Source organism: Erithacus rubecula (assembly GCF_903797595.1).
Source record: "Erithacus rubecula genome assembly, chromosome: Z".
NCBI classification, from domain to species: domain Eukaryota; kingdom Metazoa; phylum Chordata; class Aves; order Passeriformes; family Muscicapidae; genus Erithacus; species Erithacus rubecula.
The window spans coordinates 1,126,748-1,148,354 of record NC_136661.1 but is presented as its reverse complement, the minus strand read 5'-3'; the positions used below and the strand labels follow the sequence as shown (position 1 = coordinate 1,148,354).

At 38.7% G+C, this 21,607-nt stretch overlaps 1 protein-coding gene and 1 long non-coding RNA gene across 5 annotated transcripts in view; one reads left to right on the top strand and one right to left on the bottom strand.

Annotated features, from left to right (window-relative positions):
* The window catches only part of ADAMTSL1 (ADAMTS like 1), a 394,686-nt gene that overhangs the window by 186,793 nt on the left and 186,286 nt on the right, over window positions 1-21,607 (top strand). The window contains exon 1 of one of the 4 annotated variants that reach the window (XM_079330162.1): window positions 18,061-18,209. The exons of the other annotated variants lie outside the window; for them this stretch is intronic. Coding sequence (XP_079186288.1) covers window positions 18,153-18,209 — 57 coding nt within the window. The 5' untranslated portion in view covers window positions 18,061-18,152. Of the gene's footprint in view, window positions 1-18,060; window positions 18,210-21,607 lie in introns of those variants that run through there. 4 annotated transcript variants of the gene reach the window in all.
* LOC306814423 lies at window positions 963-14,295 on the bottom strand. The gene is made up of 3 exons (XR_013777167.1): window positions 14,208-14,295; window positions 13,003-13,140; window positions 963-1,300 (listed from the first exon to the last, which is right to left on the bottom strand). It is a non-coding gene; the product is annotated as an uncharacterized lncRNA (long non-coding RNA).

Here is a 21,607-nt window from a genome sequence, read left to right as displayed (position 1 = left end):
GTATTATATTTAGATTTTTTTTGTTTTAACAGTTGCATATAATACGTGAAACCTCATAGTGCCTGCTGTTAGTTCTCCAAAAACAACTGAAAACATTAGTTCAAAGAACTCATTATTCAGATACTGTTTCTCTGTGCTAGCTCTGTAATATGCATTTCTTTGAGCCTTAAAACTCTGTCAAAATAAATCAGAAGCAGTATACTGCCAATATACTACAGTACAGTGGCCAATATTTTATACTTAGTATGTGTTGCACATCACATTCTAATCTTATAAAATTGTAAACAAGTTTACTGGAAGAATTTTTTCATTTTCCTATAAGTAGATAAATTTTGTGTCCATGGCTGCTAGAGTGCCTAACTATTTTGGGTGATACTACACAATTGTACTTTGAATCCACAAGTTTAGGTTTTCTAAATTTGTCTTAATGGGTTTTAGAGTTTCTATCATATATTATATTACTTTTTGTACAAACTTTGTTTTTCTTGGTTAATAAATGATCACATTGTGGTATAATAGAAATCTCTACCATCTTCAAAAAAGCAGTTTACATTCTCTCTTTGGAGGAATTTTTATGCAGCAGGGGTAGAAAAAAGGGATGTTGAATTGGGCAGGGGGGAGGAGTGGAGCACAAGTGATTAATTTAAATCAAATGACATTTCTGGATTCCTAGTTCTCTGGCAACTATTTTGACTAAGTTGAATCACAGAATTACAGAAGCTTTCAGGGTAGCTATTTCGAGAAATAAGCGAAATGCTTCAGGTTTCAAATGAAAAAAAAAATCTACTGTTTTTACATGCCCTTTTGGATTTGCTCCTGTGAGCCTTTTATATACTGAACTCCAGCTGATGTGGATGGAAATTCCACATATGGAGGGCCTGGAGAGTCAAACCTCTTACTTTTCACATGTTTTTCCCTCTCTTTCAAATATGCAGGAATGCAGGCATTGTACTGGTGTTTTATAAATTTTATTACTATTTCCAGAGCTAGCTCCAGACTTCTGAGAAGCAAACACAAAACCCTATCCTCCCACCGTCCCATCCCTCAGGGGTAAAGGCAGGATGACTTTTTTATCAGTCTTAGGTCAGAAAAATTTGACTATCTCATGAGAGGTAATCAGCTGAATGGTTTCTGGAGGAGGGAAGAGGAGGCAGAGAACCAGCCTGGGTCACTCAGGGGGCAAGGGGTAGTGAAAGGTCAGTGGGTCCATGCTTTATTGTCTGCCTTTGTTTTTCTCCTCTTCACATTCTCCCTCAGCTGCCACTCTGTTACCTTCTCAACCTCCTGAACTCTACTGTATCTGTAAAAAAATTGTTATGAAATCTCTATAACTTGAGACACAGTAAAAGGTATAAGTAGCATAATAAAAACCATTTAATGATAAAACATTTTTTTTCTTTCTTTTTTTTTTTTTTTTTTTTTTTTTTTTTAGAAGACCAGTGACATAATCTGTGAAACGTTGTCAAAAAGAGAAAATAATACAGAGAGTCTCGTTTTGGACATTTTTTTGTATGGCTATAAGAGAGTAAAACCGGCAGGCATTGAAAAAGGATGTTCACTTAAAAGCTGTATTCAAAAAAAAAATTGCAATTCTGATTTACAGTGCTGTATGTGGCAGTCATAAATCAATACAATTGGTGACTTGGATATGACTAAAGACAGGGAAATTCTTTATATTTAAAATTTTGTTTGGATGATATTTTCACTTTTTTTCTCATACTGTTCAATGTCAAGTTGTTTAGACAGTCAGTATGCATGTCTCCTGTTTGTTTCTATTAAGATGAATGTTTTGAAATAATGCCTTTGTAACTGACATTTTGAGAAATTTCAAACAAAACCAGACCAGTATAATTTTTGTTTGCAGTCAATGCCTACAATCTGTAAACTTGCAGTCTGTGTGCTTGGCAGTGCCAGCAAAGAATGAAAAAGTGCTCTGCTCCAGAGAGCATTTGGTATGCAGTGCCTCAGGTCTTAAGTGAATTGCAGTATGTAAGCCATCAGAGCTGAAAAAGAGTCTGTGAGGAAGACTGCTCCTGATTCTACAAACATTTTCAAACTCTTCAGTCTTCCACAGAGAGTGTCTAAGCAGGAAAATCGCTTCTCAGATTCAAGTGCATGCAGGTCTTGTCCTGCTGGGGGACTTCAACCACCCCAGCATCTGCTGGAAAAGCAGCACAGCAAGCTGTAGGAGACTCCTGGAATGTGTGGGGGATAACTTCCTAAGTGATAGAAAAGCCTACCAGAGGAAATGCAATACGATAGATAGTCACCAATGTAAGTGAGCTAATCAGGGATGTCAGTGTTAGAGGTAGCCTGGGCTGCAATGATCACACACTGATGGAGTGGGCTGACTTGAGGAATATAGGTCAGGTAAAGAGTAAAGGCTGGGCCCTGAACTTTAGGAAGGCAGACTTCCAGCTCTTCAGAGAGATTGTGGGATCCCCTGGGAACCCACCCTTAGGGACAAGGGAGCAGAACAGAGCTGACAGATCTGTAGGGAAATCTTCCATAGAGCACAAGAGCTGGAAATCCTCAGGAGCAAGAAGATGAGCAAGGAGGGCAGGAGACAGCATGACTGAGTAGGGAACTGCTGGTCAAAGTGAAGGAAGAGCAGCAAAAGCAGAGAGACTGGAAAAAAGGACAGATGGCATAGGGAAGGTATAGACATAAGCCACCATTGCATAGGGAGGTGAATAGGAAGGCCAAAGAAAAACTGGAACTGAACATGGCAAGGGACACAAAGAATCACAAGGGCTTCTGCAAATATGTTGATCAGAAAAAGAAGTTCAAACAGAAGGTGTGTTCCCTCTGACAAGTAATCCTGTGAACAATTAACAATTAATCAGGAGAAGGCTCAGGTACTCACAAATTTTTTGCTGGTTTTCAGTGGCAGCTTCCTCTCAAGAGGATGGCCAGCAGGATGGGACTGGGGAATCAAAGTGTTCCCAATTTTAAATAAATTACCAGGTTCTTGACCACCTGAGGCATTTGAATTTCACAAGTCTATGGAACCTGATGAGCTGCTTCCCAGAGTTCTGAGGAAGTTCCTTGATGCAGTTGCCAAGACTCTTTTGATGGTATTTGAAAAGTCTTGGCAGTCAGGCAGAATCTCAGGGGACTGAAAAAAGGAAAATATTTTACCCATCTTCACAAAGGGAGGAAAGGATGATCCTGGGAGCTACAGCCCTGTCAGCCTGACCTTTGTGCCTGAGAAGATCATGGAATAGAAGCTATGCTAAGGCACTTGGAGGACAGGGAGGTGATTCAAGATAGTCAGCATGCCTTCAGCAAGGTCCTGACTCACCAACCCATTGGCTTTCTGTGATGCAGTGATTACATCAGTGGGTAAGGGAAGAACTACAGATGCAATAGGTTGGTCGGTTAGGAATTGGTTGGACAATTGCATCCAGAGGGCAGTGATAATGCCTTGGAGTCCCAATGGCCATCAGAGACAAGTGGTCTCGGGTTCTATATTTGGTCCAATGTTATTTAATATTTTCATTAATGACACAGACAGAAGGATTGAGCATGAATTTGAACCTTCAGCAGATTTGCTGGTGACACCAAGCTGAATGATGCTGTTGCCACACCTGAAGGATGGTATGCCATCCAGGGGGACCTGGACACGCTGAAGAAGTGAGCCCATGGTCAGGAGGCTTACCAAGACTGAATACAAGTTGCTGCAGCTGGGTTGGGGCAATCCCCAGCACCAGCACAGACTGGGGGATGAACAGATCAGAGCAGCCTGGCCCAGAAGGATTTGGAGGTGCTGGGGGAGGAGAGGCTGGACATGACCCAGCCATGGGCACCCACAGCCCAGAAAGCCAAATGTGCCCTGGGCTGCATCCAGAGCAGTGTGGGCAGCAGGGGAGGGAAGGGATTCTGCCCCTCTGCTCTACTCTGTGAGACCCCACCTGCAGTGCTGCATCAGCTCTGGGGCTCCAGGACAGGAGCATGTCCAGAGGAGACCACCAGAGGGAGAAATCTCCAGTGAAGGAAGTAATTTTCTCATTATTGGGGCTGATAGAATTGTAATTGCTCAGATGAAAAAGAGAAGGCTTTGGAATTAAGTAATTGTCCAATACCTGAAATGAATTTCCAGGACAGATGAGGCAAGACTATTTCCAAGAGCATGTAGTGACAGGACAAGGAGGAATGGGTTAAAATTGAAAGACAGTAGGTTTAAATTAGATTAGGAAGAAAGTCTTTGCTGTGAAGGTGGTGTGGTGCTGGAACATGTTGACTGGGGAGCTGTTGTGGATGTCTCATCCCCAGAGATGTTGAAGGCCAGGTTGGGTAGAACCAGATCTAGTTCCAATCCCCTACAGAACTAGATGATCTTCCCTCTCAACCCAAACTAGTCTATAATTCTGTAACTCTATCCTTGTATTTTGAAGCCAAATCTCTATGCTGTGTGCCTTTTCCTCTTGACTTAATTTAGGTTCATTTGAAGGCAAAATCTAGCCTAGTGCACATTACAGCAATGATTAGCACTATTTTGCTAAATAATGAGACTTTTACTATCTGTCCTGTACATACTTGGAGTAAGTTTGAAGAACATCTAAATAAGTTCTTTCACTTCTATTGGTATGACTTCATGTGACCACTTTGCTTATTTGTTTTTTAAAAGCAAATTAAATTCAAGTGCCACCCAGTTAAAGACGTGCATTTTGTAGTGCTATACTGAGAATCTAACAAAGTTATTTTTTCCCTGGATGCTGAGAAGTTTCATGAACAGAAGGGAATAGCTGATGTTGAAAGGATAGTAAAGTGGCACATAGTACTTCTTCTCATTGTTATTCTCAGAAGCAATCCTTTAATTAAAAACACAGCTGTTAACCTGACAATGCAATGAGAGGCATGTTAATAAATACCAGAGGACCATGTGACATTTGTGTTGCTCAGCGCTGCTTAGAAAGCAGCATCCATGTGAAACACAGGCTACTCTGAGTACCTAAAATTGCCATTGAAAATTACATGCCCTCAGTGTTATTTTTGCTTCTCCCTCAGAGAAGGGGACATATGTCATTTTCAGGATGCTTCACCACCTCCTCTGGATTCTTGAATTCTTTGAGAAAGGACAATGATGGGAGAAAAAAGCTCATTAAGGAACCTGTTATAGCAGTTTAACTGTCTATTTTGTAACTTGAGCACCTTTGCTCTTTTCACCTGGAGAAACAAATGTGATGCCCTAATAGACAAAGCCACCCAGGCTAGTACAACAGCTTACTACTCATTTCAAACAGCTGGGAGTAAATATCGCAGTTGTGTAAAATTAAATTAATATAGTTATTTTCACATTTCTGTGGTGGGGATATTTCTTCTACTACTTGCTGTCTTTCAGCTCTCTGATCTGGAGAAGATCTAATTTTTACTCTGGGACAGCCCTGGCCTTTCCTGGGGTGCCAAGGGGACATTTGCAGGGGGGTGGTGGACTTGGCCAACATGCTTTTTGGAGGGGTGAGTTTTTCTTTATGTACAATAGAATTTTGGGGGTTCATTCTTGGCTGATCTGTTAGTTTTTCTCCCTTACATCCGAAGTTGTTTCTGATGTGGCTGCTAGGCCTGTCTGGACTTTCAGGCATAGTCTAAATAGGGCTACTGCACTACTGGCCTTTCTGCAGCAATCAGTTGCTAATCTGAGTACTAAATCAGTCTATCACCTTCATCAAATTCTTGCACTTTCTTCTGGCAGACACTTAATATACCTGCATTTATATGCCTGCATGCAGAGGTGCAGGATTCATCCCTGACTGGCTTCTAGTGGCCTGTCTTGAGACCATTTTGGGAATGAGGGAGTGCAAGACAAACTGCAGTGATTTCATCATTCAAAATTTATACAAATAAACTACTCCTTTAAAAAAAGTGATCCTGCCTAAAGTGTGAGCAGTATGTATGACACAGAGCTTGCAATAACATTTCAGGGAGTTAGTTTCAACAGTAATTTCTACATAACAGTACAAGAAATACTGTAAAAACCATGAAAGCAATCCCCATAATGACTCCTTGCCTCAACTGTGCCCCATTCTCTGGGCCCCTCACTGTCAATGAGGAATGTGGTTTCTTACAGGCATAGATTAAATATTCTGTCTGGGTTTAAACTGTTCTGCCCACAGAGTTTAATACGCTGGCTTGATGGCACTAAAAATACTGATGATTTGGTCTGCAGATTACTAGTTGTTGTGGTTTTAAGTCTGTTGTCATGCAAATGCCTGGATGATCCTGTTTATGAAGGCAGCTACTTTTTCATTTTTTGTGGGGCTGTATTTCAAAGATGAGACATTCTTCCCAAAGAAGCTTATAACTGGAAATGCTTAGCAGGAGTTTAGAAAGCATATCAAGTCTGATCCCAATGCTGTTCAGTGGGTATTCAGAAGAGCTCAGTTATCTCCTATACAGGCTTTTATGTAGACAGGTTACGTCAATGTGAAAAACAAACTGTGCGAACACAGGCCACCACCTCTTGACAAATCCACTTTTTGCAAAAGTGCTCCATTAATATATATTTGCAAATCCTCTGGGTCATAAAATACATGTTATTGACTACTAATGTGCCTTATATATTTGACTTAGGACCTTTTTGGGAAATAAGTCTTATTATATTCCCTGAAACAGTATTAGTTGCTCCAGTCATGATACAGGAAGGAGCAGGATAAATCACAGCCAGTGATGACACACACACACATTGAGGGAGCATGCATTCATGCATTTTCAAAAAAAAAACCATGAGAATTTTTTAATTATACAAGGCACTTCAAAAATCTTGTGATGCAGAAGCCAGTAATTGTGTGTCTAGTGCTGGAAAATCTGGCACTATTTATTACAAGATGTATTTTTCTCTGGTTGCCAGCTACATGCAAGTGAATCCTTTGTCTCTGTACTGCTCTACCTCCTGTGTTGTCTTCATCAGACCAGTGAGATGAAGAACAGCTCAAAATTACCCAGACTGCTGGTTTTAGTTGATTATCCTTGACATACTCTTATGTCTTGTTCTTACTCAGGATCAAAAAAGGATTCTTTGAAACACGATGCATATTCCTGAACCATAGATTCATTTATAACCATTGCTTGAAAAATGCCCATTGTAATGGAAACAGAAAAAAAATATTAAGAGATAGGAAATAAAAGTGTTAAAACTTTGTACAAAATATTATTAGGAATCCAAATATATACTGTTCACTTAAACTCATAATTATTTCTCCCCTATGAATCTTCACTTAAATTGCCAATGGCCTTAAACAACATGTAAGATTTTTTGATGTGGAGTGCAGTAGTACACAAATTGGAGAAATGGCAAGCTCTCTGCTGTGCAGTGCAGCCTAGTGATTTGTGGAACAGTGGCAGCACAGTCCACATGTTACATGGTGATGCCATAGTAAAACATTCATACTCAGTGTTCCCCAGAAGAATAAAAGAAAACATACAATGAGCGGAAGAAAAATATAGCTGGAAAAGGATGCCTTTTTCCTCAAGTACTGAAACTCAGCTGCAGAGCTTGACTTTGCCCTTAACAACACTCCATTCTTACTGGAATCACTAGGCTGTTTGTCAGGCCAGAGTGAACTGCTATTTTTTATTATGTGGTAGAGAGCTCCTTTTAAATTCTTTTTAAAACTTTAAAATACATAAGGGATCCTGAAGTCAGCCCTGTCTCTCACAGTTTAAGTGGTGGAGATACTGCTATATTCATAGTTCAGGAGAGGGGTATAAAAAGCCTAGGCTGAGAAAATTCAAACCAGTAATGTGACTAGTGTTTTATAAAATGCTAAAATGCTATCCTTGGATTTCCTTAAGGAAGCTCTGGATGCCCCTTAACAAGATGGAGGAAGAAGGCTCAAAACTATATCTTCATGTTGTACGCACATAAAATTAACTGGTTTTATTTTATCCCACCACATCCAATCACTATAGGGGATGGAACAGTAGGCTTTACCTTCTTGGACATGAAATAATAGGTAATCATATTTATTTAATTAAAGTAGCCCTGAGCAGCATTTCTTCAAACACAAAGTTCATGATATGTGGGCATATGCTCAGAAGAATTTTCTTCTAAGAAAATAAACCCATGTGATAAATACTTTTAAATTGTAAAACCCCTGTTTATTGTCACACTAAAGAAACTGGCCAATTTGTAGTTAGTTAGACACATGGCACAGTGATCCTGGCACATGCACTGTACTCACCAGGCACTCCTCATTGGTATGTGGCAACTTTGTCCCCGAGGTGGATGTCTCAGGAAGGGCACAACAGAATTAACGGCATACAGCTCGCTTCCCTACCTGCATTTTAAAGATTCCAAGTAAAGACTGCCTGTCAGCCAGTGGAAACAAAGCTCTATTGGATAGAAAGGACTTAGAAATGTAAAGCCTAATAATTATAGATGGGACTGAAGGAAGCATATCTAAGACATGTAAAATTCCTGGTGTTGCAGCCTCTCCTGCTATGTGATTCTACAAAACTCTAAGTGTCTAACCTTACCCACTGCTGTTGCACCCCATTTCTGAGCAGTTTTCTTCTGCCCACCAGTTAAGAGGTTTTTAATTAGCATATATATTTCCACCTTCATATAGATTTTAGAAAGCTGAACCTTTGATGTATTTCATACAGATAAAGAAATCTATATTATAATAACTCTATTAAGCATAAATTGTATAGCTCTGACAGTATGAAAGCTCTTACTTAATCTCTAGCTTCTTCCACCCTACCTGCATTAGTTTTTGAATTGTTGATGACCTCATAGAAGCTACTGAAAAACTGACAGTATTCTACAATGCAGTGAATGGCATTTTCTCTCTCCATGTCATGAAGATCTGTGCTCATACATGTTAAAACACTACAAAAAAAGAAACCAAACTGCTGTCTCTGTTCACAAAGATACAATGTAGACCTATAACACAAACATGCTCATATTGCTTTATCTCTTACTCCAAACTTTGACAGAAGTTCAAGACAATATACTTGGTCAAAGCCAGGAGAGAAGTGAGGAGAAGAAAGAAGTAATATGTAGCAGGGAAATGTAAATCTTAACATATAAACAATGATCTAAAACCACAGTAAGGAATTAGGATTGCTTAGGTAATCTTCATAGTTTTTCATGATTTAAATACAATTCTTTCTTATTATATCAAAAGCCTTTTTTTTTTTTTTTTTTTTTCAGAACAAAGGTTTCCAATCAGTAGCCCTCTTCTACTTTCACTTCACAAAGACACAGTACAGCACACAAATATTTCACATCATCTTCAATGATGTTATGCAGACAAATAGAATTACAAACCTAAGCGGTCAGAACAACTGTTAATGTCAAAAATATATAAAAGCAAATTTTATCAATTAGAATGCAAATAAGAAAGAAGGTTAACCCAAAACTGCATTAAGATAGCACCATGAAAGTCTTTATAAGTTAAGTATAGGAGAGATGATGCATCCCAAAGGACTAGCCTTTGAAAAGAAGTATGCATGAAATATAATATACATTTCAGTGGATAAAATGCTTAAATAAAACAAATGGCATCTGGTTGCAAACAAACTATTATGACTGCTCTGAGAGGTTTTATTTAAAGATATATATGAAGATATCTTTGTTATAGCTACGACTTCAGACGAGATAGAAGACGTTGCAAAAATAAAGGCCAGTCTGTAATAAACTGTCAAGTGAGGTAGCTAAAAAGACACTGGAAAAATATGTCAGAGAATTTGTGACATACAACGCTTATGGGACTTTAAGCTTCTCTTGTATGGATAAAGGAAATCCTTTCATTGTCTTACATTTCTCATAATTATTTTAATTAGAACATGCATGATGCAATAAGATACCTGAAAAGAGTAGATCCTCATGGGAATTTGTCTGGTAAACAGTCTGAATTACAGAATGTAAAGCTCTGAATTACAGAAGGGTTCAGAACTCAGTCTTATCTGCTTCTCCCATGTAAAAATGGTGGCACAGCAGGTTTTGACACACTGTGTAAATAAATGATGGCTCTAAATCTAGTCTGAAATACAGTTAGAGATCAACTGCTCCATGACATGCTGGCAAAGTTAATATAAATTAAAGTGCTGCAGAACTAAAGCATCTGATTTCTGACTTTGAGTAACCCCAGCCAAAAAAGTCCTGTTTGGTTATCCATGCAGCATTATCTGCTGTCCTCTCAGTATGTCCTTTAATACATCCTGATAGTATATATTGATCAGTTTGCACCAATTGATTTGAGTGGAAAATCACATCTTTCTCAGAGGGAAGGTTTAATTTTCTTACTCTAGTTTTTTTCTCAATTCTCTTACTCATAGTTTTCTTCAGTGCTTAGTATTTGCATACTTAGAGCCTTTATCTCCAACTACTACATGAAAGGCTTTTATTTTTGAATTTCAGATTCTATGAGCACACATTACATGATAAAACAAATTATAAATAAAAATTTGGATTTTACTTCAATTTTCACCTGTTTTAGTTTCCAAAAGACCCCACTGAGTTCCTTTACATTATTCCTGATTTCTTCCTTGAATAAGAGAAGCATTAGCACCTTAGGATTCTATTATCTACTCACACGCCTGGTTCAGTACAAGCTAGTCAGATAAATCTACCAGCCACAATCATTCTTTAAATGTATTTTAATAATTTTTCTGTGATATATTTGATCCACATATGCATTTAAATTTTGAGTTTCCAACTGTCATGAATTCAAACTAGAAGGTCACCAGATCCTACCAGTTGTAAACCCAAGAAATAAAAATTATATTGTTTTTTTTCCCCTGTTTCTCTGATTGTGAGAATATTTTCTGCCTTGCTTGAAAGGAAAATACTATCTGTCTTGTTTCACTGATTCCTGTATTTCTACCATTTCACAACTGTTTAATCCATCAAGTAGAAACTGCTACTCTTTGCATAGTAAGCTGCAGTGCTGAGAAATTTAAGATGGAACCTGATAGCCTCCTAGTTATTAGCATTATAATCTCTTCCACTATTTTACTGGTTGCTTAAAAATGCATTTTTGTTACAACATAATAGTGCATTCATGGCCACAATTGTGTACAGGTAGGAGTTGTTCTCTCAAGTATTTGCAAGAAACATAAACAAAAAACATACGTTTCAAATATTTCACTGAATACCTTTTTCCACTCCTATGTCTATGTTGCAGCCATTTGAGCACTCTGCTGTTTCAAAATCCGATCATTTACTCTCATGATTCGTAATATTCTTTATTTTCTCTATTTTAAATTCTGTTTTGTGCCCTAACCTGAAGATTTTTTTCCTCAACACTGACCCTTGTATCTCCTCTATCTCTGTAATTGTCACAAGAACAATTCCAGCTTTCAAATATATCATTAAGTGTTTTGTACTATAATCCTTGCTGTTTGTCTGCATTGCTAATCTTTATTAAATTGGCCAACTTGGGGGTAAGCAGTCTGTGCCTTTTGCTCAGAAAACATATTATGACTGAGTGAGTGTTCCATCCATGGGGCATCTTCACTATTGTTTTGATATTCAAAACCCTCTTACTAAGAAAGAAAGATTTCTCCAATACTCAAATATCTTGCTGGCTCAACATTTCAGAGTATGCTTTAGCTATCCTGGCATTTTCATTAATTGCTAGCACAAGAGATAGGCCAAGACCCAAAGACTTTGAATCCAACTTCTCTCCTTTCTCCACACCTCCTCTTGTGGAAACTTTGGAAAGCTGAATCCAGACACAGGGCTGAGTACTGCAAATTGGCCAAACACAAACCCCACCTCCACCTTCAGGGTCTTCCAAATCCTGATCCAAAAAGTACTTCCTAGTCTTATTTTTTATCTCATTTCTTTGTAAGATTATTAAAATTTGCATAGTTTTTCCTTCATTATATTTTGGCAGTTTCACATGATTTGTTTTAGGTCCACTCATGATGGTCTATGCCTGATTTTATAATTTCAGTTTTGATAAGAAAAAAATGGAATTGTAATTGAATCCTATTTGCATTATTAAAAGCCATATAAATAATTACCTACGCTTTACTTCCATAGAAGGGAAAATGACACAAGACAAAAGCCTTCTAAATTAGAGATCCAAAGGTGTTGAAAACCCATTAAGTTTTTTTGTTTGTTTGTTTGATTTGGGTTTGGTTGCATCGGTAAAGAAACTTACAACTCATATATCCTCAACTTCCAGATACAAAAATAAAAGCTCTGCTTCTTCAGTATTCAAAAGCAGTATCATCTGCCCCAAGTGTTGCTGTGTAATCTCTCTAAAATCACAGGCTTAATAGTTTGACTAATGAGACTTCTCATTAATGATGTTTGTGGCTTCTGTTGGTATCTGTTTTCTGGTTAATTTTTGCAAGCAGCATGCCTAGAAGCTTTCACTAAAAAAAACCTCACATATTGACTTGACATCTGAAGTCAGGCCTATGATTTAAAAACACAACAATGACTATAAAACTGTTAGTGAATTTTTAAGAGTTATTGACACAGAACAAGTCTCTTACTTGCTTGAAGTTCATTGCAAGATCTGGATGTTTTGTAAGGCAACAGAAATGCTCTGCAATTAGTGTCACTTTGCTATACATATTTAAATTAGATTTACTTTCATGTGATTTCTCATGGAACTTAAGACGCATATGAGTCCATATAGCTAAGGCTGCTAATTTGCAGCTTCAGAAATGTTCTGTGTCTGTTAGTGCCTTCATGTAAAATCATGGGTAAGTTACTTTTTTTTTCCTCACTTAATCTTACTGTACTTCCAATGCCCTGTTTGTAAAACAGAAATTGATTCTTTCCTGTGTTTTGTGGGCTGCTTGAAGAGCAAGGCAAATTCACTTTTAGGGCAAGATGAGGAACAGCACTGGCTGGAAGGAAAAAGCCATGGAAATAGTGGAGATAGATAAGGTTTCTTGAAAAAGCTTCTGAAAGTAGACTTCAAAAGGGGCATACAGCATCACAACAATACAGGAAGAAACTGTCTTGTGTGAAGAAATAAGCTTGAGAGACAAATTATGTTGGAAGAATGATACATAAGTGGTTGTCTTTCTCACCTGGAATTCTCTGTCAAAACAGGAGAAGGAAATAATTTTGCATGTCTTGTTGCAGAATTTCCCTATTTTGTTGTAGTAATTTAGGTTCTCAAGCATGTCAGTTCAAGATGTTTGGCTCATCCACTAAAGTGCCACACCCTTACAATGAAAAAATGTGAACACCATGTTAAATTGTTGTGAAAAACCCTGCAGGAGTCTATAACCATTTAGGCATTTTGGCAAAATTTTGGTTTAAATTTTACTGCTGCTGAAGGTCTAGGTCTATTATTGAAATACAACAGATATAATCATTCATAAGGCAAATGGTAACAAACTAGCAAGGAAGGGAGTAGTTCTCTACAGTTTATTCCTTCAATAAGTACAGTTGAATTTCAAGAAAAAAGCAGTCCCCATATAGGAATTCACTCCCAGCTTCTTCCGTAATTCCCATGGAGGGAGCAACTGTTCAGCTTCAACATTGAAAGGTCAAAATGTTTCAGGTGGAAGCATCTCAGGGGTCTGATGTCTGTTCAGCCAAACAAAATGGATTAAGCAATGTCCCAAATCATCCCTTTCTTGAGACCTCACCTCACGTCAGATGTGTTGAATGCAGAGAGATCCCAGTGTATCTGTTCCAAAGTGACATCATTCCACTCCGGTGCTCACAGCAAACCATTTCTTGTAAAGGGCAAAGACATGGTGAGTACGAAGGCTGGACTATGTATCTATTTTCCTGCTAGGTGTGAATAAGGAATTTCTTATTACTCAGAGCTGTATTGTTCCACCTATCATACTGAGAGTTTTATCTGAAGTTGTAGGTCTAGGTAAATGTTTGTATGCCTCAGCACCTTAACCTTTGAGGACAGTTTTCATAATCTCACGTCATGTATATCTAAATGATCTGTACCTAGACACTCCAGAATATTACAGTCCTTACAACTTTCCTTCTAGTTTCTTTCTTGGCCTTGGAAGGCACACAGAGACACACACACACACGTAAATGCAAATCCTGTCTATATCTCCTTATAAAGCACTGCCTCCCTCCCACTCCTCATTTTCCATATTTGCATAAGCTTTCAGGTACCCAGAAATCAGTCCAGGCTTACAAGAGGAAAAAAAAAAAAAAATAAAGAAAAAATCTAAGAACAACTGCTAACCGAAAAAGTAGAAAAAAAAAATTAAAATTCTGGTTGCTACAGACTGTATGGCAAAAAACCCAGAGGTACCAGGAGGAAACAGGTGTCTTCTGAGCGACGATGGTAACATATTCTCACCAGGGAGATCAGCTCCAAAGCTGATTCACTCTTTCCTGCTATAAAGTATATTTGATGTCAATAGTTTTCTTCTGCCTGCACGTGTGTTTTCCAAATCAAGAGTTGTTAAATCTGTGAAGCTTAAAATACTGCTTCAGACACCCGCCTTGGCTTCTACTTTCATTTCATATAATCTGTAATAGGTAGAGTACAGCATCAATAACTTGTCCTATTTCTCTCAAAGAGATGCAAGTGGATTTAGTTTAACACCTGTCAGAAGTGAAGGAAAATAGGAATGAATAAACACTTCAGAAAGTGGAAGGAATTATTTTCAGAACACAGAGTGTCATGTATTTGTGCACTCCCCCTTGAAATGGTGAAGGGCACGTATTTGCAAGGTCAGGGTTTGGAGGTGACATATTTGCATATGTATACTCAGAAAGTGATACTGAATGCAGTCCTAGATTCACCAATCTGCAGTATCAGTTTTTGCAAATGATTTTGAGTGTCTCATCATTTCATCTGTGAAAGTTTCAGCTATTCTGCTGCAGATAGCAGTCTTCTATTGCTCTGAATTCTTGTATTCACTTGGGGTGTATGACAGAGACATGAACATGAGTTTTTGCACTCTTCAGGCAACTTTATTTCGTTTAGAGTGTAATTTCCTTTGTAAACTTGTAGTGTAGGATATATATATATATATATGTACGTATGTATGTATGTATATATATGCATCCAAAGAAGAAATACCACAGTCCATACTCCCAAACTAGTATTCCATATATAGAATAAAATTTCAGCAAGACAAATAAATTAACTCCATACAAATGCATATATGCAGTAGAATGAAGTCCTGGACCTAAACAGCAGGATGTGGAGATATTCAAAGCATTTTCAGGTACTTGATGAGTTAAAGTAATTTTTCAGTAAATCTATCCTTAGTTATAAGTTGTTGGGGTTTTTTGTTTTTGTTTTTTGGGGGTTTTTTTTGTTTGGTTGGTTGGTTTTTTGTTTGTTTGTTTGTTTTGGGGTGGTTTTTTTTGTGGTTTTTTTTCCTAGTTAGGAATAATTCAAATGAGCCTTTAGGTAAATGCAGTACTGGTCTGTAGAAATTGGCAGATATTGGGCAGGACTGCTCATTAAAGCTATATGCAAGAATTATCCAACTTAGTGATTCCATGATTCTATTGTATAATAAACTCCTGTCTCCCACCATCCTTCTTCAAGCAACATTCCCATCAACTGCATTGGAATTCCATGATCAGGACACTGGCAGAATACATTTAACACGAATATAATTCCAAAAATATTACTACATCTTAGATGATACAGTTGTCTATTGAGCTTCTGTACTGATGAGAAGAATATCCACATTTGCCAAACTTGAACAATAAATACCCAAAATGAGGCATTCAAAAATGGGTTTATGTAATGTTAGTGCAACATCTCTAGTTTAAAGTCACACTAAGAGAAGGAAAGAAAATAAACTACATTAAAAAAACCCCCAAACACAAGGTTATGAAAAACATCTTCGTTAGTTCTTCCATCCATTATAAGTCGTGTAATCATAATTGCAGCAGTTATGTTTTGGTTGTTTGTTTTTTTTTTAATAAAGCAGTCATGATTCATCTATTCAATATTACAAATCTTGCTGTTTGCATTTTAAAGATTGTCTTGAGAATTTAATTTAGAAGAATTACAGGAATTACTGTGAGTACTTCTCCAACATTAGTATATTAGTCTTGTAGAAATGCAAGAGTATGATATCAAAACATACAACAGTAGGTAGGTGTATGGACATCCTTTTGTGCTGCTCTCAGTGCATGTGCTGACACTGCTGGTGGAGCAAAATATATGAGGGCTTTATTTGGGGAGATAATGATATTATTTGTAAAAGTAGATTTATATGTTTAGTTTCCTGAGTTTTAAAGGGTAATAGGAGGAGTCATAATTTTTTTCATTTACGTCATCCTGTGGTTGCTTCATTACTTCTAATGGTACAAAGTGGTCCATCCCTCTCCTTTCCTCCATGAAGAAGTCACTGAAGTTGCTATAGAGGTACACAAAGATGTACTAATGGAATCTTAGAACCTGTTCCAGACCTTTTCTTATCCCTGCTATGTTCAGTCCAGCTAGTGCATTTTCCAGCATAGCCCCTTTCTACTGAGCCTTTTCCATCTTTCTGACCCTGCTTCCTTGCCTGTCAAGTCCAAAGCTATCCAACCAAATGGCTGCTGGGGAATGAAGGCTGAAATCTGTCTCTCCCACTCTTCCTAATTACTTTCATTTCTTATTTTAAATTTCTTCTTCAGCCTCATTTCCTAAAGCCCATCTCCATCTAGTTGATATCTTTTCTGTTTTGGCCTTCAGATGTCTTCAGTGTTTATATTTCTGTTCCAAAGCCAGACTCTTCTATCCTCCTGACTTCTCAACATCTGTGACTCCTTTTTTATTTTTCCACCCAGTTCCTTTTCTTTTACAAAGTTGGTATCACTCTCCATCTGTTCATCCAGCTTTTCCTCCAGGCTGTTTTTAATTTCTACTGAGGCACAGTTCTCTGAAATTGTTTGTGGTCTACCCTTGTTAATTTTTCCTTTCTGACCCCAGTCAGAAAGTCTTCTGGCCCTTGGCAGAGTTTCCTTTTCCTTTGCTAGGTTCTGACTTCAGTCACTTTTAAGACTCATGGCTAGCATACTATTCTCCATCCCTAACACACATGTACCTTACTTTTCTCCATTGTCTGAGCTTGCTGATGTACCAGAATGACTATACTGGGCTTTCTAAATGCCCATCTGGACATGCACCAAAGTTGGAACTGCAAGGCATCCAGCTCAGCCCCATGTGGGAGAATACCTACTGCTTTTTGAAAGTTCTTGGGTCCAGTTTGCAATTTCTCCTTCAGAAAATAAAATAAACAGACAGTAAAAAAAAACTTTAAAAAACATTTTAAAATGTTGGAGAATTCAGGCAATGCGGGAGCATAGGCAGGCAAACTAAATGAACTCTGAATAGAGTGAGAGCAGTTATTTCAAACTCATATTTGTCAAATTAATACTGAAAAGGCAGAGTTCCCACCTTTCCTGAGGGGTGCGAGTCTTTGCCTTTCTTGCCTTTTTGTGCAAAATTCTTCCTCCAGCAGTAATCCAGTAATCCAATTTCTTTCCAACTCAGAATAGGTTTTCTTCCTCAAAGAAGAAAAAACGTAGTTACAGAAAGACTGGCACTCAGTCCTGTTAAAAACATTTTTCTTTTACAATTTTAAAGTGGAATCAGACCCCTTTTTTGCTGAGCAAACAGCATAAAAAAAAACCACTTTTCTGTAAAGAATACAAAGCTTTAGCAAACTGTGCATTCTCCCTGGAGGAAGTAAGCATTTTCCGATTGGTGCTTTTCATGACACACGTTATGTACCGACAGAGACTGGGTTTCCCTCCTGTCTGAACAGTGCAGGAGAGCTCCTGCCCATGAGCAGCTCCTGGCGAGTGCGAAGCGGAGCTCCGGGAGCTGCAGGCACAGCGCTCCGTTCAGCTCTTTCTCCTCTCTCCTCCTCCTCCTCTCCCACTCTCCTTTTCATTTCTCCACCTTCAGCTGCTACGCTTTCCCCAGACCCCTCGGCTTTGTTGCGCTGCACGTCGGACTAGCAGGAGGGGGCTTGGCGAAAGGCCGGCCCAGGGAGCGCTGCTCCGCGGCCCACGCCAGCCTCCCACCCACGCCCGGGCCGGGAGATGTGAGCGGGGCAAATGGAGGCGGGGAAGCGGGGCTGATGGAGGCGGGAACTGGGGCTGATGGAGGCGGGAACTGGGGCTGATGGAGGCGGGAACCCGGGCTGAGGGCTCGCACCAGCGCTGGAGGTGACAGCGGGCAGCCCGGCGCTCGCCGCTCGTTCCCGTCCCACCGCAGCCCGGCACCGGCCCGGCGATGGAACGCTGCCGCTGGACAGCCGCGGGCACCCTGCTTCTGGCTGCCCTCATCCTGGTAAATGCCTTCTCTTTCCTAAAATATCTGCCGCCTGTAGCTGATACTGGGTCTGTGTGCGCGTATACGGGTGAATATATTTTTCATCTCTTAAGATCGCAGTTGGAGAGCGTTTGTTTTGAACAAGTAATTTAAGTGTTAACCTCTCCACAGCACTGCAGACTTGGAGCCTCGATACTGCGAGTTGCTGCCGGTAGAACCAAGGAGTTGATGTTGGCATCAGCTTTCTAAACTTGGAGAGCAATGATCTGTGAATGGTGATTTAACTGCTTGGGATTTAGAGAGGAGCTGTTTCTCTGCTCTTTAAATCAAACTATATAACGCTGTAATGCTCCTGGAATTTTCTTCCTTGAAAAAAGAAAATAAAAATATGATTCAGTTTTGCACATGCAGAGAAAACAGATACAGCATGTACTGAACTTTTTCCTGAAACCAGCTTAAGTGAGCTCTCATTATTTCTGTACCTCATTGCAGAGTCAAATTTCTACCAAACTTTGAAATATACATTCTGTGATATCTGGTATACTTCAGGGCAGTAAACTTAATCACTGCTATATTATTTTCTTGGATACTTCACTTCTATCCTGATAGGATGCTTACAGCTGACAGATATACCTATGCTATTTGATTGACATTATATGTTCCATTTTGCCTCATACTTAATTTTATGAGTGGTATGTTGGCACTCAGAAAACGTGCAGAAAGGATATTAATACACATATGCTTTTGATACCAGAGTCATCTTAGCATCTATATGTTGCCCCTTTCTTAGAATTTGATTGAAAGCAGTAGTTCAAATAGCAAAGCATCTTTAAGAAATACATGAATTTTATAGCACCTTCCATCTTCTTATTTTTCTGTGTCAACCAGTCTATAGTAGTCATAGCACACTTTTAGTAGCCACATGGAGACCTAAACATTAGGTCTGTTCAAAATTATTATTTTAAATGATTGTACTACTCAAAAAATGGAACACCTTTTTGGATACAGAGTCACTAAATACTATTTGAGCACTAGAAATAAAAATGTTGTCTGGACTGATCTGAAAGTCTTACTTTGTTTAAAAGTCTATTTTCCATTTATAATACTGAACTCACAAAAATGGCATAAAGTCAGCATAGATTCTTTTTCATTTATGAAAATGAAATATTTGTAACCTGATGACTGTAGTAAGTCAGTACTGACTGAGACAATCCTGCAGGATTAATTTAAGGAAGATCAACAGGAGATATAACTCAACAAGAATGTGTAAAGACTAGGATTTGTCCCAATGTTAAGCTTGGGCTCATAATATTTGTACATCACTCTGCTGCTTGTGAATTAAGTTCTCAGTCCCTGATTCATGAAAATAAATAGTGCAATCTGCTGCCAACTATTATGCATTATATTCCACATTATACTCCTTTTTATTTGTATGAATTACCCTGTCTCTAGAGACTTCCCCCCACCTCTCACAAATCCCTTTGTACCTTAAGAATAGTGATGTGAAGCAAGCTTAACTTTCTTCTTTGAATCAGACCATTCTTTTGCTCCTTCCATAGTCAGGAAAATCTCTCACTTGCTTTCAGCAGGAGATTGGGTAAACATTCCAGTATTTGACTTACAGCTTGGCTAGAGATAGCGATAAGTTGTAGGATACCTTGGTATACTTATTCTTACAGTAGTTTATTGCTGCATGGGTTCACCAAAGGCATAGTAGAAAGCTCACAGATGTTTTTTGAGAAAAAAACAAGAAGTCATTAAATCATGCTGTGACCTGTCTGTTAGCATTCCCGAGGTTAGCCTTTAGCCAAGTAGACAGAATGAGTTTGAAATCTCTGATGATCAGCATTTGGATTTGTGTATCACCTTGCATCTCTTCTAAAGGGCCCATCTTTCCCACAACAACCAGCACTAGCAGCTTCTTGTCATGTGGCACTCTAGTTACATCACCAAAAGTTCACAGTTGCAAGCACTAACATTACTCAACAAATGCTTACAGGATTGGTCTTAGATGAATTTATCACACTTTCCTAAATTTTTGGTACAGCACAGTAGAGCAAGGCACCACCTAAACTCTCCGTTCAGCTTGCCTCAGGAAGGAGCCTGCCCAGCCCAGGATTGTGTACAGCCTGTGTACATGTGATGCTAAGGCAGTCGAGTCCTAGCAGCCTCACAGGCTGTGACAAGTCCACAGGCAGCAGCAGCAATAACCTCTCCTCTTTCTCTCGCTAGCAGCTGCCTGGAGTGTGTAGCAGTGAGTGCAACCCACTGCTCCATTGGGGTCCTTAACCTTCTTCAGGAGAAACTCATTGTCAGCTGAGTGGTGCTTGAGTAGGGTCACTGGGGGTCCCTAGTGTATTTTATTAACTGCCTTAAAATTTGCTCCATTCTCAGAGAACCAGTTTCCCTAGCATTTATGTGGACTGCGTATTTTCATGGCTACTCTTGAGAATCTGAGCCATAACACTATGGTGCTTGTCTTGAAAAAGTACTATGAAGAGTTTCTCTTTCCAGAGAATGACAAGATACTTGTAGAATTTTGCATATTGCTCCATGAACTTTTGCATGTTAAGTAAATACTACTTTTAAGAGCAACAAAAGAAAGCAGGCAATTTGTTCCAGAGATTCGCCTTTCTGTTAGTTTAAAAATAAAAGGCTAGAACAAGCAAATCACAATTGTCTAACTCAAAGGAATGTGGTCAAAACCATAACTAGCCATGAGCTCAGCCAAACTAGAAGTCAAATCATGTCATGTCAGAAGGACATTTAAACACATTTGCATTTGTTATTTGCATCTTTTCAGCAGCTTTTTTGAGCTCTCTTTGTTGCTGTTGTGATACTTACAGAAGTAACACTAGGGGCTATAATAAAGTACATGTGTTTTTCTGCAGGACTTCTTTATTTTGCTGTGCTAATTTGTACATGGAAAATAGTCAAATACAATAGTCCATTCCTTCCAGGCTCTTTGGCATTACACTCCCCTATTATCTAACTGAGTCTGTCTTGGATGGCCACAAGCACAATTAGCCAGTGAAATAAATATGTTTCTTGTTTACATCTGCATGTATAAAGCTTGATGGTTTTTCCTTTCATGTGTAGATAGGTCTACCTACTGCTGTGTCTGCTCATCTGTCTCTACAATTGTAGGTATATTAAAGGGTTTTTTCCCGGTATGACATCCAAAGAACAAATATTTTCATGCAGGATGATATGTATGTATGGACTAGCATTTGCTCACATCAGTTGAGTGAGGATGAACAGAAATGCAGAGTTCAGCTATACAAAGCTGAGATTTATTCGTGTTTAAGTGAAAATACCTCACCATTGTGGTTTGGGACCCAAGCTGCCACACTTCAGATATGTCACGTCTATAAAACAAAACCATTTCTTATAGGAAGGACTAAATGTTACTAAGT